The sequence below is a fragment of the Canis aureus genome, chromosome 2 (genome assembly GCF_053574225.1).
Source record: "Canis aureus isolate CA01 chromosome 2, VMU_Caureus_v.1.0, whole genome shotgun sequence".
Taxonomy (NCBI): domain Eukaryota; kingdom Metazoa; phylum Chordata; class Mammalia; order Carnivora; family Canidae; genus Canis; species Canis aureus.
The window spans coordinates 61,757,835-61,774,818 of NC_135612.1; the positions used below are offsets into that span (position 1 = coordinate 61,757,835).

Genomic DNA, 16,984 nt, shown 5'->3' on the forward strand with positions numbered 1-16,984 from the left:
GGGGGGCCCAGCACTCAGCCTTCATCTGCAGCCTCGGGGCAGCTCCCCGCCTGTCCTGAGGCTGGTGTGGGAGCTCAAGGACCCCACAAGCTGGTGCACTCATGAGGGATCCTTGGTCTATGCACATTGCACATCCTTTCCCCTTTTTTCCTTTCTCATTAAATCCTACCATTAGTGGCTCTGAGGCTCTGTGATCAGACACAGGACCCTGCATGGGGTCAGGCAGGCCTCGCTCCGGGGGTCCGGGCACCCCACGTGTGGGCTGCGTGCTCCTCCTCCCACCCTTGGAGGCCAGGGCCAGACAGAGGCAGCCGGAGGTCTGGGCTCAGCTGAGCGTGGGGTCTTGGGAGACACAACCCTTCCCCGCCACGCTCCCCAGATGCCCGAGAAGCTCCAAGGTGTGGGTCTGGGGGGAAGCCAAGCCCAGGAGCAGCCTGAGGTCCGGGGCACCCATGGCCCCACATACTTACAGTACCCACACCTGGTCCCGCCTTCAAAGATGAATCCATTGGGCACAGCCCCATAGCGCCGGAGGTCGGACAGCTTCCACTGCCCCATGACAGCTGGAGGGATGTCCCTGGCCACGACAAGGACATCGTTGCAGAGGTGAAGCGTGGCAGGGCCGCTTTCCAGTTTGGTGCCAGGCGCCACTGTCACGTGGAACCTGTGCACTGAGGGCAGGGGTGGGGTGAGAGGGCATCACCAGGAGCAGAGGCCCCAGGGGTAGGAGGCAGCTCCCAGGGGTCCGCCCCCAACACAGGGCTGTCCTGCCCCCCTGGCCGGCACCTGCTAGCCCTGGAGGCTGCATCCAGCTCTCCCACGAACTGGACACTGCTCTGCTTCAGAGGCAGGCAAGTGCCCAAAGGGGCCGCCGTGGCCACCCTCCCTGTCCTAGCCAGCCGGGCCTGGCTTCAGGGCGCCCCCGGAAGCCCCCACTTCAGGCAGCAAACACTCAGAGGTCGAGGTCAATGATATTGTAATGATTATTTTCAACAAATAAAAATTAATGCAAAAGTCCATGATGAGCGAGGTATCAAATGTTTAAATAAAAACAAAGCTGGTCAGGGTTGCTGGGGTTGGGTCTGGAAAGGAAGGGGAGGGCAGGGCAGGCTCGGAGCCCGTTTTTACCCTAAGTTTCAGTATTTTGCTCATCACAGGCTTTGGGCATTGATCCTGAGGTTTTTAAAGTGGGTTGAAATGTCATTGATCTTGATGGGTGTGTTTTTTGGCATCTGATGCAAGGGCCACACCCCCTCACTCAGGTCCAGGCCCTCCTCCTCCCCAGCTCACCCGGGGTCACCCCACCCCTATGCCTGCGCCCGGCCACCCTGCAGGGCTGAGTGTTCTGTCCTCCAGAACAAACCTCCCCTGGTAGCACCAGCCCCCCTGGCCTTCCTGGCTCAGGCACAGAACCCATCCCACCCCTGGTGGGATAAAGACTCTTGGCATTGCTCCCCACTGGAGCCCCAGCTTGGGACTCAGGTGGACAGGGTACTGAGCAAAGGACAGCATTTAGGACAGTCACTCTGCTCAGACAAACCCGCTTGGGGTAATGGCTCTGGTTCCAACTAAAACGTTGGAGCCAGGGAGCTTGGAAAGCCCTGCGGCCCTGACTGCTCCCCGTGCCCCTCCAGGGCCCAAATGTCTCCAGGCAGCGCCCTGCCCTCGAGGACCACACCCTGATCGCAGAGCACAGCAGGAGAGGCATCCCTATTGCATCGTGCCCTGGAGTCACGTCAAGGTTCCCACAGCCTGGGGGGTGAGGGTCCTGCGGGACGCTTGAGGTCGCGGCCTGTAGCGCTGGAGTCCCGTGCCCTGGCCTCACTCACCCTCGCCGAGCGCGTAGCGGATCCGGGCATCCCAGGCGCACATGGCCTCACGGCTATCGAAGCCCAGCATGACAGCCTGGGACAGGCAGATGATGGCCAGCGTGTGGGCCAGGCCTTCGTAGGGCAGGCCGGGCTCCAGGCCACAGATGTCCTCCAGCGTCAGGCTGCTGCGCTCCCTGAGGCCCTTGGCTCGCTCCGACTTGTCCTTGTAGGCCAGCATCAGCAGGCAGTCTGCGGGCGACACCGGGCGAGACACAGTAGAGGCCGTCAGGGACACCAGGCCAGCACAGACGCTGCCCTCAAGCCCACAGCATCCTCTGCAGAGGCCACAGCAGCCCACAGCCCGGGTTTTAGCTGTGACCCCGAGCAGGCCACCGGGCCACTCTGAGGCCATGTCTCATCCCGTGCAAAGGGAATTGCCCCCCCCCCACCCCGCTCAGGGCACGGGCCATGTGGGCAGAAGTAGGCCTGCAACACTTCGCAGCTGGACCTGCCCACCTGACTCTGCCCCACGCAGGGTCCCGTCCCCCACCCGTGCATTCGCCCTGCCCCAGGCTCTCCGGCCCACGTGGGCCACTCTTGAGGGGCTGTGGGGCCCACAGAAGTGGTGGTGGGTGGCCTGTGGGGATGGGCACAAAGCCGGCCACGCGCTAGGACCCCTTCCTGCCACATCCAGACCCCACTCGCCTCTTGATCTCTCCTTCCCCAGAGAGCGACCAGGACTCTAGCCCTGGGGGCGAGCCACTGAGCCTTGGGTCCCATTGTCACCACCAAGCTGAGCCACTCCAAGATGCAGGCCTCTCTTGCCTCACTGCAGGTGATGCCTCTGTCCTGGATGCAGTCACTGTCCCCGTTATCCCTACGGGACAATGAGCCAGAGCCCGCAGCCACACTCAGCCCTGGACGCAGCCCCAGCGCCCTCCACCTGCACCGCCCCAGGCACAGCGCAGCCGGTTGGATGGCACCTGTCCCTCCCTCCTACGAGCCTGCCTTGCCGTCCCCATGCCCACTCAGGCCCTCGGCAGCATGTGCGCCCCGGGCATCCAGCCTTCAACAAGGGTGTGGGGCTGGGGGCCCCAACGTGAACACCTAAGTACGCTTCTGTGTGAGACCACTCGGAATCCCACCAGAAAGCTGGAGATGTCAAGTCCCTGGTGTGAGCCAGAGAGGTGGGGGGAGGAAGCCCAGGAGGCCCCGGGAAAGGGGTGCGGCGATGCTCCCACTCTGACCCTCTGCAAGCAGGCCCTGCAAACCCAAGTGACAACTAAATCCCACAAGAACTCAGGGCACACTAACTTTTGCCACCGAATCGAGGCCACGTCAGGGTGTTGTAGCTGGGCTCTCTGCCCCAGCAGGCCCCACGGTGACAGCTCCCCAGAGGGAGTGGGACATTCAGGGTGCACTGACCTGCCCCTCAACTCCCCTCTGCCCTCCTGGCATGAAGCAGCCACAGGCAGAGCACAGCTGTATTTACAAAATTGGGGACCGCAATGGGGGCTTCACCTCCTTCCTCCCACCTACTTAGCGTCTGAAGTGCTTATATCAGAAAAAAGCAAAGCTGTTCCCATTTGAGGGGGGAAACTCAGAGCCCACAGAAACCCTCGTGCTCATCTTAGGCTTCCGGAGTGTTCTTTCTCAAAAGCAGCCCAGAAAGAGGCTGTGGGTTTAAACAACTCCCTTTGGAAACCAAGACCAGGCCAACAAGAAATAAGTCACAGAGGCAGCAAAGGGCACGTGTCATTATGGAAATGTCCCCACGAGTCACCAGAGGCCTGTGGCACAGAAAGAGCCTCAGGAAGGGGCCCCCACACAGGACAGAAGGGCCTCTGAGGACTGCAGGACAGCCAACCGCCCCGCGCTTGGGAAGGCCGCCCCCACACTTCCAGGCACAGTGAGCATAGCGGCCACCTGGCTCTGGGACCCTCCACAGCGGGTTTTCTGTGTGTAGTCCGTGCCTTGTCTGTTTGCTGTGTCCACCCCCACGGACCCTGAGGGTGGGCCCTTGCAGGCAGGCCCCCATCTGCTCCTACACAGTGACAGCCCCATTGTCCTGCACTGGGTCGGCGGGGCCAGAACTGTGCCCTGCAAGGCAGAGCAAGACTGTCACCTCCTCTGTTCTAGTAGTCACGCTCCCAGGAATAGAGCCACTAGCAGGGTCAAAACACTTCTCCGTAAGGAGCCAGACAGTAACCGTTTTTGGTCACAGCACCTGACTATGACAGCAGCCAGACTAATACAGAAGCGAACGGCTATGCCCCAATAAAACTTTATTACAGCAACAAGCAGAGGGCCAGATCTGGCTCAGGGCTGTGGTTTGCTGACTCCTGGTCTAAGAGAGCCGAGTGTGCCAGAACTGCCACCGTGCCCTCACGCCTTTGTGGTGCCTCCTGCGGCCGGGCGAGTGTTCCCATCTCAGACGTGCACACTCGTGAGGCCGGTTTGGGGGCCTGCACGTGAGAGCCAACCTCTGTCCTTGAAGCCCCCCTCCCGCACCTGTTCAATCATTTTGGACTCTGTCTACGTGCGAGATGCAGCCCACATCCCGCTCCGTAAGAGAGGAGCAGCCCCGAGCGCCGTCATGAGCCAAACAGGCCCCCAGATGACATGCCCATGCGCTGCCCCCAGCACCTGCAAACAGGACCTGACTTGGAGAAGGGGTTTCTGCAGATATAATCAAGTTAAGGATCTCAGGGCAAGGTCACCGTGGATCATCCAGGCGAGCCCTAGCCTAACGGCGAGCATCCTACAAGACAGACGAGAAGGCACCGCACAGAGAAGGAGGCCCCGCGAGGACAGCCACAGAGCGATGCGGCTACAGGTCCAGGAGCGCCTGGAGCCACCAGGAGCTGGAAGAAGCCCTGTCCACACCCTGATCTTGGATGGTGGGAGAGCAGATCTCTGCAGCCCCAGGACACTAGCACATCATCTAAGCCACTGCTTGTGTTTCTAGTTGTGAACAAAATGGGGTGAGGGCCACGGCTATGACATGCTCCCACCCTCCACACTGTGGAAGCTGACCCAAATCACGGCCTGTTTTCAGCTGGAGCAGCTGCGCCCAAGTCCTAGCAGCACGGGTTCGGAAAGGGGTTGTGGGGAGGGGGCAGCAAGTGTGGGGCCCCGGGTCCCTGTGACCGCAGCTGCTCCCACCCCTCTTCCCTCTACAGCACCTGGGACAATAAATTGATCCTATTTTTAAAACCCATTCCATGGGAGAGCTATTTGCCACAAAGCTGCTATACCGACAGGCATCAGAGGGATGGGAACAGAGCAGGGTCAGCCCAGGAGAGACAGCACCAGGGCTCCCAGGAAGCAGTGACACCACCAGCCCCTTCTGGGCCCAGCACCCCTGCAGACACCCCTTCTGGAACCCAGCACCCCTGCAGCCCTCCTGGGCCAAAGCACCCCGGCACCCCTCCTGGGCCACAGCACCCCTGAAAACATCACCAGCCCCTCCTGGGCCCCAGCACCCCTGCAGACACATGGGGCCAGAGACACCAGAGCCTGTCCCAGCTGGACAGCTCCACCGGGTACCCTACGGCCTCACCACTCCCAGGAAGCCCAGCAACACTGGTCACTTGGCGAGGTTTCTGGGTTGGTGACTCAGGAAGCACACCGGGCCACCCCACTCAGATGGCCTGTCAGGCTCCTCTCCGTGTGGTTCTGTGCACGCTGCTCACAGTAGCAGGGTCGAAGGGTGCAGCCAGACAGCACCACAGCTCAGGGATGTCCACAGGGCCCAGAGAGGGTCTGGGCCAGGGCAGCTGGAGGCTGGCAGTGAGATAGACCAAGGCAGCAAGGACCGGCAGGTGCACACACAGACACACACATGGACACACACCCATCTGCACACTCACCCCAGCGCATGCTCACACACATATGCTTGCCCACACACCTGCACACACTGCACATCAGTGCTGTGGCCACTGAGCCCCTCCATGGGCACGGGTGCCACGGTGGGAGAATGCACCGGAAGCCTCAGATGAGCACATGGGTTTCTGTGGTCTCTGGGTTTTTCAAACCCCACTCAGAACCTGCGTCCACCACTGTAGCCCACCCTCAGCCTGCCGTCTGTCTGAGGAACAGACGCCACCCAGCCCGTCCTGACCAAGTGCTAACACAGCCCCAGCCTGGCACATAGAGGCCCCCGGCAAATGCCACCCTGCCGGCAAGCACAGAGCAGCCCAGCAGACCTCAGTGCAGGCCTGGGACGGCCTCACATCATCACTCCGCACCAGGGAGGTCACTTGCCCGAGCGCACCCCTGCCCTCCAGCGTCTGTGCCCTGCAGTGAGTGAGGGCGGGGCCCAAGAGGTAGGTGCCCATTTTGGAACTGGCAGCCCTGCATAAAGACCCCTTGCTGGGATCCCTCAGAGCCCACCCATGTCTCCGGCTCTGCCCCACAGCCTGGGCACCTCCCCTGCATCCTCCACCCAGGTCATTCTGCTCCTGAGCAGCCACAGGGCCCAGGGGACAGAGCCCAGTCCCCACACAGCTGACACCCAGGACAGGAGATGGTCAGAGGAGGCTGCTATGGGAAGTAGTGTTCAGGGGATGACAGTGGCTGCAGGGGCCTGAGCGTGGGGGAGGTGGGCACCGAGACCCTCTCAAGTGATGCAAGAACCCAGTGTGGCAGCCCCACAGGGATCAGTGCTATGCTGGAGGGAGGAGGCAGTGCAAAGGCCCAGAGGCAAGAACCAAAGGGCCTGTGTGCAGTGGGGGGAGGGGAAGAGTGGTGCAAGGTGTCTGTCTGGTCGGGGTCCCTGGGCCCAGGGTAAGAGCAGAGGCAGGTCAGCCAGAGGGGCTGTGGCCTGGGCGGGCGGCCAGGCTCCGCAGTAACCTTGGTGACAGATCGAGGGAGGGGCTTCCCCACAGGCCATCTCAGCGGGGGGGGGGGGGTGCAGCGGGGAGGGGGCTGAGGGGCGGGGCTCAGCCAGGCCCTTGGGGACACGTGAGTGGCAGAGGCCCATCGGATACCGCGCACGCAGGCGGCTGGACACGCGCGTCTGCAGATGTAAAAATAACTGTGGGGTCATGAGCCCTCAGAGGCGCTCGCAGCCAGGGCCGCGGGGAGCCTGGGGGAGGGCGGGCTGTGGGGAGGCCTGGGAGGATGGAGACGGAGGTCCACGCCCGCGGGGACCAGCAGCTGCTGGAGGGTCGTCCCTCGCAGTGACCTTGACCCCGTGCCTTCAGCGAGCGAGCGGCCAGAGCCCACGGGGACCCTGCTGGGGGGTGGCAGCTGGGGATGGGGGCTGTGAACCAGGCCCAAGCAGGGAGGGCCTTTGCTGACCCCGGGCCAGGATCGGGTGCAGGGCCAGCTCGGTTCAGGATCTGACCCAGTCCACAGTGTTCGGGGGTGACGGGCTGGGGGGCATGTGCAGGGCTGGGAGGCTCACAGGATGCCACCCCCAAGGCACAGACATCAGAGGCGGCACACAGGCTATGGGGGACTCAGCCCTTCCCCCGTAGGCCACCTGTCCACCCCGGCAGGTTCCATGGCGAGCCCCACCAGGACTGGTCCAGGTCACACAGAGCGTGTGGAGCACCGAGATCCCAGCCCGGCTGCTCCCACCCCCAGTCCTGAATCCAGGGCTGCGAGGAGCCCAGGTCCTTCTGCCAGGTCCCCAGGAGGACGGAAGGCCGGCCACTACTTGCACTCCATCCTCAGGCTGCCTGTCCTGCCTGGGACTAAGCCGTCAGGCCCATTCCCATGGAACACAGACCCTCCCCATCACCAGCACCTGGTGCCCAGCCCTCTTGGAATACGCCCACCTTAGGGAAGCTGCCAACCGCATGGGGCGCTCGCCCAAGGCCCGCCCCCGGTGAGCCTGCGTGTCCCCAGGTGTTGCTGAAAGCAGCTGGGCTCACAGCCCTCACCAGGCTGCCTGCAAGTGGTGACGCAGGGTCCTTACTCCCCAGGACTGAGGGCAGGAGTCAGTGGAGAGACTCTGGGTCCAGGGACAAGAGGCGGTAGTGCGGGAGCCTACCTTGCACTGCTCCTAACCCTAACCCCCTGCACCCTCCAGGGCCTCTGCGGCTTCTTCACACAAGATCCTGCCTAGAACGTCCTTCCCCATCCCTCCAACAACCCCCTAAACCCAGTCCAGTGCGTGAGGCTTCCGTCCCCAGGCTCCTGCAGTGCTCCCCACACTGGGCCGGCTCTGTCTACTGCTTCTGCACACACGGGAAAGCCAGGAAAAGCCTGCTGACCACCAAGTCCTACAGATCCAGATTCTGGATGCCGGGGACCCTGGCCAACTCCCGGCGATGCTGAAAGGCCCTTCCTGGGCAGGCAGGTGCTCTCGGGTCGGCAGGGAGCTCACCTCTCAGGTAGCTCTCTGATGCTGAGATAAAATCCACCCCCTGGGGCTACAAGAGGGACAAAGACCATATCTGGGGCAGCCCTTCAGGTGGGGCATCGGCCCCAAGAGCCTGCTTGGAGGCCTCCACAGGCCCTGGCTAATGCTGTCCTGCCCAGCAACACCCCCAACCTGCAGCCAGCCCCTGCCTCTGGTCATGCTGGCCATAAGCCCTTTCTACATCACCGGGGGCCTCTGCCCTGCTGCCCCCTGCCCTCAGCCTGGGCTTCCTGCCTTCTGGGGGCCTCTCAGTCTCTGCAGCCCCTACACCTTCTCTACCAGGCCTTCCCTTGGACCAGGGCCCCCAGGGCACCGGGCGCCGGGTCTGGACACGAAGAGCTAACTAGCTGAATGAGCGGTGTGTGGAGCCTGGGCCCCGGGGAGGGGGAAGCTGAGGCCAGGCAGGAGGTGTGTCCATGACCAAACGTAGGCCCTTGGATTAAAACTGGAGCAGGCTCAGCAAAGGGCAGGAGGGGACCCAGGAGAGGGAAGAGGTAGCACGGCCCCCACCCGACCCTTCCTGGGAAATGACAGATACCCCAGGTGCCCCGGAAGACATTCTGGCAGCCCTACACGTGTGAGGCAGTGTGTGCTCACAGCCCCCCAGCACCCCGCACAGACCCCGGGGTGCCTGGGCCTGTGCCAGGGCACCTGTCCCCTGAAACAGCTGCAGGCATGCGGCTCCCAGCCTCCCAAATGCACAAGCACAGCTCAGAGACCACATGCCCAACCCCGAGGCTCCTGGCTGCCTCCTCCCACGCGGGGAGGTGCCCACCCAGGTGAGGGGAGCTGCTGGTGCCAGTACCTCGCCCCCCCCCCCACACACACACACAATCTAGACAGGCCTCCTCCCAGACACAGAAGCCACACTGCTCCTACTGGTGGCCTAGCCTCTGTCCCCCTGCACTTCACCCCTCCCAAAGGTGGGAGGGCCACTGGGTCAGCACAGCCTGGAGTGTCCCACCTGGATTCGGATTCAGGGACACCACCCGAACCGCCAGCAGCACAAGGGGGCACCTCGGGGTGCTCCTGCTGCCTGTTGGGGGGAGGGGGAGCACTCCTGCCGGGCGCTCCCGGCCCCTCCCGGCCCCTCCCGGCCCCTCCCGGCCCCCGGCTGCCCCGCAGGCCCCTGCGGCCCGTCTGCTTTTCCAGGGGTGGGGGGTGCGGAGGGTCCCCGCGCCCGGCGCCGGCTCCCGGCAGCAGCAGGCCCGGGGCAGGCGGCGCTCTCCGGTTACCGCCCGCCCGGCGCCGCCGGCTATTTCGGGCGAGCTGGCCGCGCTCCGGGGCGGGCTGGGAAGGCCGGGCCGGGCCGGGCCGGGCCGGGCCGGGGCCGGGGCCGGGGCCGGGGCCGGGGCCGGGGCCGGGGCCGGGGCCGGGGTCGGGGTCGGGGTCCCGCCGCCCGCCCGCGCCCCTTGCGGGACCCGCTCGCTCACCTGCCACGGGCGACGGCTTGCGCAGCACCAGCCACCTAGTCTTCCACTGCGGGGACAGAGGGAGCGTAAGCGGCCGCCGCGCCCCCGCCCCCCCGCGCCCGCCGCGCGCCCCGACCTTCTTGCCGTCCCGCAGCTTGACCTGGCCCTCCACCAGCGCCGCCTCGGTCATCTTCTGTCATGGTTCCCCGCCCCGCCGCCCGCCGCCGCGCAGCCAGGGTCACTTTCAAAATAGCTCGCGGAGGGCGCGGCGCGGCTGCGGCGGGGCGGGGCGGGGCGGGCGGCCGGGGCGGGCCGGGGCGGGGCACCTGCGGCCACCTGAGCCCGCGGGGGGGGGGGGGGGGCTCCGCTTGTGCGTCCTGGACGGGCACCTGCCGATCCCAGCACCCCGGGCTGCCCGCAGACACCCTGACAACCCACCGACCTCGGAGGACCCTGGCCTCCTCCTCCAGGGGCAGGGGAGGCGGAGTCCGCTCCCCCGCGCCCAGTGCGGGCTGCTGCAGGGTGGCGGGTGGGAGGGGCCCCGTGTGCACCCACCGCAGGGGCCAGGGGCTCTGCGTCTGGTCTGGTCTCTCTGACGCCCGCTAAGAGCCATCCCGCCCGGCGACGTGCTGTGCTGCTCTTTGAAAGGCCCACCCCGGGGGCAGCCCGATGGCCCAGCGGTTTGGCGCCGCCTTCAGCCAGGGTGTGATTCTGGAGACCCGGGATCGAGTCCCACGTCGGGCTCCCTGCATGGGGCCTGCTTCTCGCTCTGCCTGTGTCTCTGCGCCCCCCCCCCCCCGTCATGAATAGATAAATAAAATCTTGAAAATTAAAAAAAAAAGGCCCACCCAGAGCCCCCTTCACAGCAGGGGGTGGGGGGCTCTGAGCTTCTGGATGTTTCCTCCCCCACCCTGCAGATCCAGCCCAGCTGCCCCTGGTTCTTCCAGAGCACATGTGGTTGGGGCACCTGACAGGTCTACACTTTGGACATCTGCCCCCTCTCTTTCTTTTTTAAAGATTTTATTTATTTATTCATGAGAGACACACGGAGAGAGGCAGAGACACAGGCAGAGGGAGGAGCAGGCTCCATGCAGGGAGCCCGACGAGAGACTCGATCCCGGGACTCCAGGATCACGCCCTGGGCCAAAGGCAGTGCTAAACCACTGAGCTACCTGGGCTGCCCCATCTGCCCCATTTCTTTCTTTCTTTTTTCTTTTTTTTTTTTTAAGATTTATTTATTTATTTATGATAGAGAGAGAGGCAGAGACACAGGCAGAGGGAGAAGCAGGCTCCACACAGGGAGCCCAATGTGGGACTCAGTCCCGGGACTCCAGGATCACGCCCTGGGCCGAAGGCAGGCACCAAACTGCTGAGCCACCCAGGGATCCCCTATCTGCCCCATTTCTAAGACAGCTTCCAACACCCATGCCTTCAGGAGCTTCCAACAGGATAAGGGGACAGTGGCAGAGGTGGGGGGTGGCACCCTAGAAACACAAGGAAAAGCAGTGTGTCCTACTCAATGTTCCCGACCTTAAGGGGCTTCAGTTCCGGCAGGGAGAAGAGGGAAGGTGTAAAACCCGCGCAGGCAAGAAGGCTGATGCTCACGGGGCATGGATAGGAGTCTCCACCCTTGGGCTGGGGCTTGCCTCTCACGAAGGAGGACCTGCTGCTCAGAGCGGCAGGCAGGGAGCAAGCAGGGGGGTCTCATCAGGGCCCATCCGTGTCAGCTGAGCCTGCAGTGGACTGGGGAGCAGTGGGGGCACACAGAGCCTTGGTCTGGAGTGCAGACAGTGCATGCTGGGTGCAGAAAGCCAGGTTCACCTCCTTTGGGCACACCCTCCCCACTGTCCCTGGGGATCTGATTAGGGGGTCCCTGCTGGGCCACAGGCTTGAATATGGGGCTAGGGCGATGTCTTACTGGGGCCTAACGCAGAGCAGGATCACAGCAGGCCCAGAAGCGGCTCTGGTTCCCCCACATCCCCCACTCCCCCTACCCCCACATCACCTGTGCAGCCACCAGCCGCCTTCTGCAGAGCAGTTGCCTGGCCACAGAGCCCCATTCATGCCCCCACACGTCTCAGGCCCCCAGGGGCTGGCATGGGACAGACGGCCTGGAGCCGGATGGCGGCCGGGGGTTGTGGCCAGAGACACATCCGCCGCCCCGGGCGCCTGGCGCTTAGTCAACCCCGCAGGGAGGGGCAGTGCCCTGCTGCATTCCCAAGTGCTGGCCCTGACCCAGGCTCCTGCCACGCCTGGCAGCTGCACCTGCTCTCCCACTGGTCCCAGAAAATGCAGGCTGGAGCACGGACAGACGACTCTCCTCCCCTCCATGTGGTCACCAGGCTGCTGAAAGGCGGGGAAAGCTTCCTGCCTACCTCCTACCCCCAGACTTGGGCCCTCTCTGCTCCTCAGCTCCTGCTGTGGACCGAATGCTTGTGTCCCCCCAGATTCATGTGTGGAGATCAAGCCCCAGTGGGATGGAGTTGGGAGGTGGGGCCTTCAGGACATGAGTAGGTCATGAGGGTGGAGTTCCCATGACCCAATTATAGATGGCTCGATTTATGATTTTTCAACCTCAGGATGATGGGGAAAGGACACATATCCAGTAAAAACTGTACTTGGGATTTTGACTCTGGATCTTTCCCCGGGTTAGCCATCTGTGGCACACTCTATGAGGCCAGGCAGCTCCTGGTCAGCCCCCTCGTCAGCAGGGTGAATGATTAGTACACTGACAACCATCTGTACCCACACAGTTGTTCTAGTTTTCACTTTCAGTGAGGCACATGCACTGGTCAACACTTTGTTATAAAATAGGCCTCGTGCTACATGGTTTTGCCCAACCATAGGCTAACGTGAGTGTCCTGAGCACATGGACAGCGGGCCAGGCTGAGTTACGATGTTTGGTAGGTTAGGTGCATTCCATGCATTTTGGACTCAGGATATTTTCAACATAATCTCTTTGGAAGCTGAGGAAAAGCTGTTGTGCCCTTACAGTGTCCTTGTAAGAAGAGACACGAGAGATGCTCTCTGCTGCATGAGCACACCCAGAAGGTAGCCGTCTGCAACCAGGAAGTAGCTCTCACCAGAACCTGACCACGCAGGGCCCCTGATCTCAGACTTCTGGCCTCCATTTGTAAGGAACAAATGTCTGTGTTTTAGCCACCCAGCCTATGGTATTTTGCTGTAGCAGCCCAGTTGCAGTAAGACTTTCTCCAGCTGTTATGGCCAGAGTTGCTGGTTGCAAATGGCAGAAACGGACTCTGGCCACTGAAGCAGGAGGAAGGAATGTGCTGGAAGAATGTGAGGCCTCTAGTAGAACCCAGGAGAGGCTGGAAAGCCAGCAGGAATTTTGGGAAGCAGGGCAGAGAGGAAGCACAGCCACGTTCCTGAGACCGGATGCCACCCCAGCCCTGCACCACCACACAGCTGGACTCCGCAGCCACGGGACATGGTTGGCATCGTCCAAGAAGCCCATGGCCATGAATGACAGCTGCACCCCTGACTGACCAGACAGTCAGGGGTACTGGTGCTGGACATCATGGCCAGGGACACTGCCACTGCTACCAGTCTGTGGCCAGAGGGCACCGTTGTCCCATCAGTGGCTCTGCAGCCACAGCACCTGCCACCAGACTCTGCACCTGCCACTCACCACCTAGTGAACTTGAACCTTCACATGATTTCCTGGTGTCAGTATCCTCTTCTTGCCTCGTTATGATGCCAGGGTATGAGGCTGTGGCTGAGGGTCTCTGAAAATGACCCTGGCTTCATACACATAGGGATGCTCAGGACCAGGGCCAACTGCTTAATCCAGACCCGCGTGGCTGGAGAAAAACACATACCACCTGCCCATGGCAGACACTGCACCCCATGTCCACCCACCCCACTCACTCACTCACATTTCACAGCACCCCACAGGTAGGTGGGGCTGCAGGAAGGAGGCCTGGCCAGAGGAATGTGGGCAGAAGGGATGAGCACCACTCCCAGACCCATCCCAGGGTGCCCGGCAGGAGCTCCCACATACGTCACACGGTATGGGAAGGTGTCATAGGCTGAATCATGACCCCCAAACTCATGGGTTGAAGCCCTCACTTCCATATGGCTATCTTTGGAGACAGAAGTCAAGTAAGGCTAAATGAGGTCATGAGGGTGAGGTCCTGATACCACAGGACTTTGGCCTTACAAGTAAAGGGGGAGATATAGCCATCTCTCCTTTCTCGGGTGTACATGGACAAGGGCCCTGGAAGGACATGAGAAGACAGCTGTCTCCAGTCTGGAGGGAAGGCCTCACCAGAAACCAGCCCTGCTGGACCTTGATCTTGGACTTCAGCCTCCAGAATAGTGGGAAAATCAATTTCACCCCCAGTGGGGCAGCCTTAGCCAATAGAGAATGGAGTGACCATTTGAAAAGATGGCTGTGATAATGCCCCCTCTTCCCACAGCCCTGGAAATGAGGCCATATCCCCCTCCCACTGAGACCGAGTCTGCCTCTCTGCCTGGAATCTGGCTGGCTCTGACAAGCGAAGCACAATCAGGGGTTCACAGCCACTCTGCTCTGGAGCCCGGCCTCCACCCTGTGAACAAGCCTAGGCCAGCCCGCTGGATGAGGAAGTACACGTGGCCCCGGCCGACAGCCAGTTGGGCCCCCAGGAGGAGAACAGCCCAAGGCCCACCAATGCCTCCAGTGATGGAAGGAGCCAGCCTGGCCCGGAAGAACCAGCCAGCCAAGTGCAGACCAAGGTGCCAACCCACGGAACGGTGAGCTCAGTGCATGGCTGTCGGGCTTCAGGGTCAGCTGTGACACAAAGTGTTCTGATGTAGTGTCAGGGGTGGACCCCAAGTGTCATGGGACATGGGGAGCTCCAGACACAAGGAGGCTGGATCCCATCACCACCAGGAAGGGCACCAGTCACCTCCCAGCCAGGCGAGAAGTCTCAGGGACAGCAGGCAGGGTGGGAGGAAGGAAGAAACCTACGTCAGCACCAGCGTCATGGGGACCCCACAGCACGTCACAGAGATGGAGGGAGAAAAGGTATTTAGGAAAGAACCACCGGTGCAAGTAGGCTCTCCACAGCAGCCCCGGAGGCCCGAGGCAGTGGTCTCTGGCAGAATGTGGGGACGCTGGCACGTCTGGCCGTCAGCAACTCTGTGCACAGCCCACTGTGAAAGCTCAGATCATCCAAAAAAGTGCAACTTCCCAGGACCAGCCCCAGAAGACACAGAATTCTCGTCGAGTCCGATGACTATTCAGGAACCCACCCAGTTGTTAAATGCCATCCTAGAAAGAAAACACCAGGTCCAGGGAATTTTATAGAGGGTTCTACTGAACTTGCAAAGACAGGTCATCCCAGCGTAATACAGAGTCCTCTAGGGAATAGTAGGGATACTCTTGAACTCATTCACAGAGTGCAAGAAAGGCCAACCTCACTCAGAAACATAAATGTAAAACCCTGAACAAAACACAAGTAGATCCTAAAAAGCTTGTACAAAGTGAGAGAGTGTGGGTCAGCCAGGGGCCCAACAGGGACTTAATATCAGGACAATTCAGAGAGGTGGTCTTGGAGCGGAGCCCCTGGGGATAAGATGGGGCCCCCAGGCTGGGCAGGAGGAGTGGTTACACCTCTAGGCCCGAGGGAGAGGTCACTGAACCCCGAAGGAGAGGGTCTTTCCCATCATGGGAGGAACGGTGACCTCAGGGAAGGGACCTGGGAGCCAGAACACAGCAGCTCAGACTGGAGCGTATCCTGGAGACCAAGGGCTGAGACCCAGATGTGGGCAGGGTGGACTCCTGAGACTGACAACCACCTGTCCCAGGCCTCTGCCCTTGGCTTGCCGATGGCCATGTTCCCCTGCAGCCCTGCCACGTGCCGTGCCTGTCTGTGTCCACATTTCCCCTCCTTCTAGGGACACAGTCCTAGTGGATCAGGGCACCCAAGCGACCTCGTCTCCACCTGATCACCTCCGTAACGCTTCTCCCTCCAAATAAGATCACATTCTCAGGTCCTGGGAGTTAGGACTTGAACATTTGAATTTTAGGAGGACACAGTTTCACCTGTTCCAGGGAGATGACCCCAAACAGAGAGAGCCAGGGAAACCAGTATCCCAGTTGTACCTCCTCCCTTCTCTGACCTGCTGCGGAGGGTCCCCGATGTCCTAAAGAACCCAAGGGCACAGGGGCCCTTTGATGCTGTCCGTGGAGATCAGCCTCCTGGGGAGAGCTCAGGGTGGAGAAGGCAGAGATAAACCCAGAGGCAGAAGGCAGATGCCGGGCTCGCTCCAGGCATGAAGGTGGGCTTGGCGCCAGGCAGCCACCCCTTTACCAGCCCCACAGCCACGGGGGAGCAGGCCCAGCGGTCAGGGTGGGGCTGCCGGGAGCCACTCTGTCCTGGCGCTCCCGTGGCAGTGGCACCAACCCCGGGTGGCCCCAGAGGCCCTCAGCCAGCTCCAGGGCACGGGGACTGCCCACCGAGGTCACCCTGCACACCTGCCTCACCTGCCTGTCCTCCCCAGAATGGGGCTCTGTCCCAGCAGAAGGGGAGCCTCCACCCAGAGCTTAGTGCAAGAACCCCAGGGAGGGGGCTCCGGGTGGTCGTCCTCTCCTGCACAGGGAACAGATGCAGCCGGCAGTCCCATGTCAGCGAGCGGCGGAGCGCCAGACTCCCCCTGGCAGGGGACAGAGCTGCCCTCGCTCCAGCTCTATAGGGTGGTTTCCGGACATAGTCGGGCTGAGGCGGGCTGAGAGCTGAGGCACGGGCAAAGCCCATGTTCCCTGTGCCATGTGCGTGTGTGCCAATGGAGAATGACCAGGAGGGGACCCCGCTAGACTGGCCTCGCGGGACGGCCTCCAGGAGTGGCCTGAACCCCGCCAGGTGAAGGGGGGAGGGGCGGTATGGGAGAGAACATTCCAGAAGCAGTGGGAACAGTATGAGCAAGGGCTCTGGTCGGTTGCATGGACAGGAGGCCAGAATGGCCAGAACACTGAGGGGGCAGAGCGGGACAGAAGAGGGGCTGGAGGCAGGTGGGGTCCGACTGCAGGGATTGGTGGAGGGAGGCTCCGAGGTGGGGGGACAGTGACATAGAGAAAGACTTGGCCTGTCACCTCAGAGAGCCGGGGCTGTGGAGAGGACAGGAGAGAAGGAGGCCTTGGGGTGGAGGAGGAGCAGGAAGGTGGGTGGAGACTGTGCAGAGGACCCCCACCCTCCAGGCAGCTGTTGGAGGAGGGTCCCCTTCCTAGAATGGGATGGGTGGGTGTGGGTCTGGATGCACTGAATGTGGGGCCGTCTCTGGCCTCTCCCTGAGACCAGCCTCCCAGCTCCCCAAGGCGCCCACTGCTGGGCACGGGGAGCTATCTACGGCACCTCTCTGCCCGCTCGCACACGCCCAGGCCTCTC

General features: G+C 62.1%; 1 protein-coding gene across 10 annotated transcripts in view; it reads right to left on the minus strand.

Moving 5' to 3' along the window:
• DOK7 (docking protein 7) overlaps positions 1 to 10,304 on the minus strand; it is a 31,012-nt gene extending 20,708 nt beyond the window's left edge. For 2 of the 10 annotated variants that reach the window (XM_077875774.1, XM_077875771.1), the window contains exons 1-2: positions 1,830 to 1,969; positions 471 to 577 (exon numbers count right to left, since the gene is read on the minus strand). In XM_077875774.1, the coding sequence (XP_077731900.1) occupies positions 471 to 558 (88 nt within the window). In that variant the 5' untranslated portion in view covers positions 559 to 577; positions 1,830 to 1,969. Of the gene's footprint in view, positions 1 to 470; positions 672 to 1,829; positions 2,061 to 9,617; positions 9,664 to 9,732; positions 9,856 to 10,151 lie in introns of those variants that run through there. The other 8 variants (XM_077875786.1, XM_077875735.1, XM_077875754.1 and 5 more) reach the window with 8 other exon arrangements.
• Between the last annotated feature and the right edge of the window lie 6,680 nt (positions 10,305 to 16,984).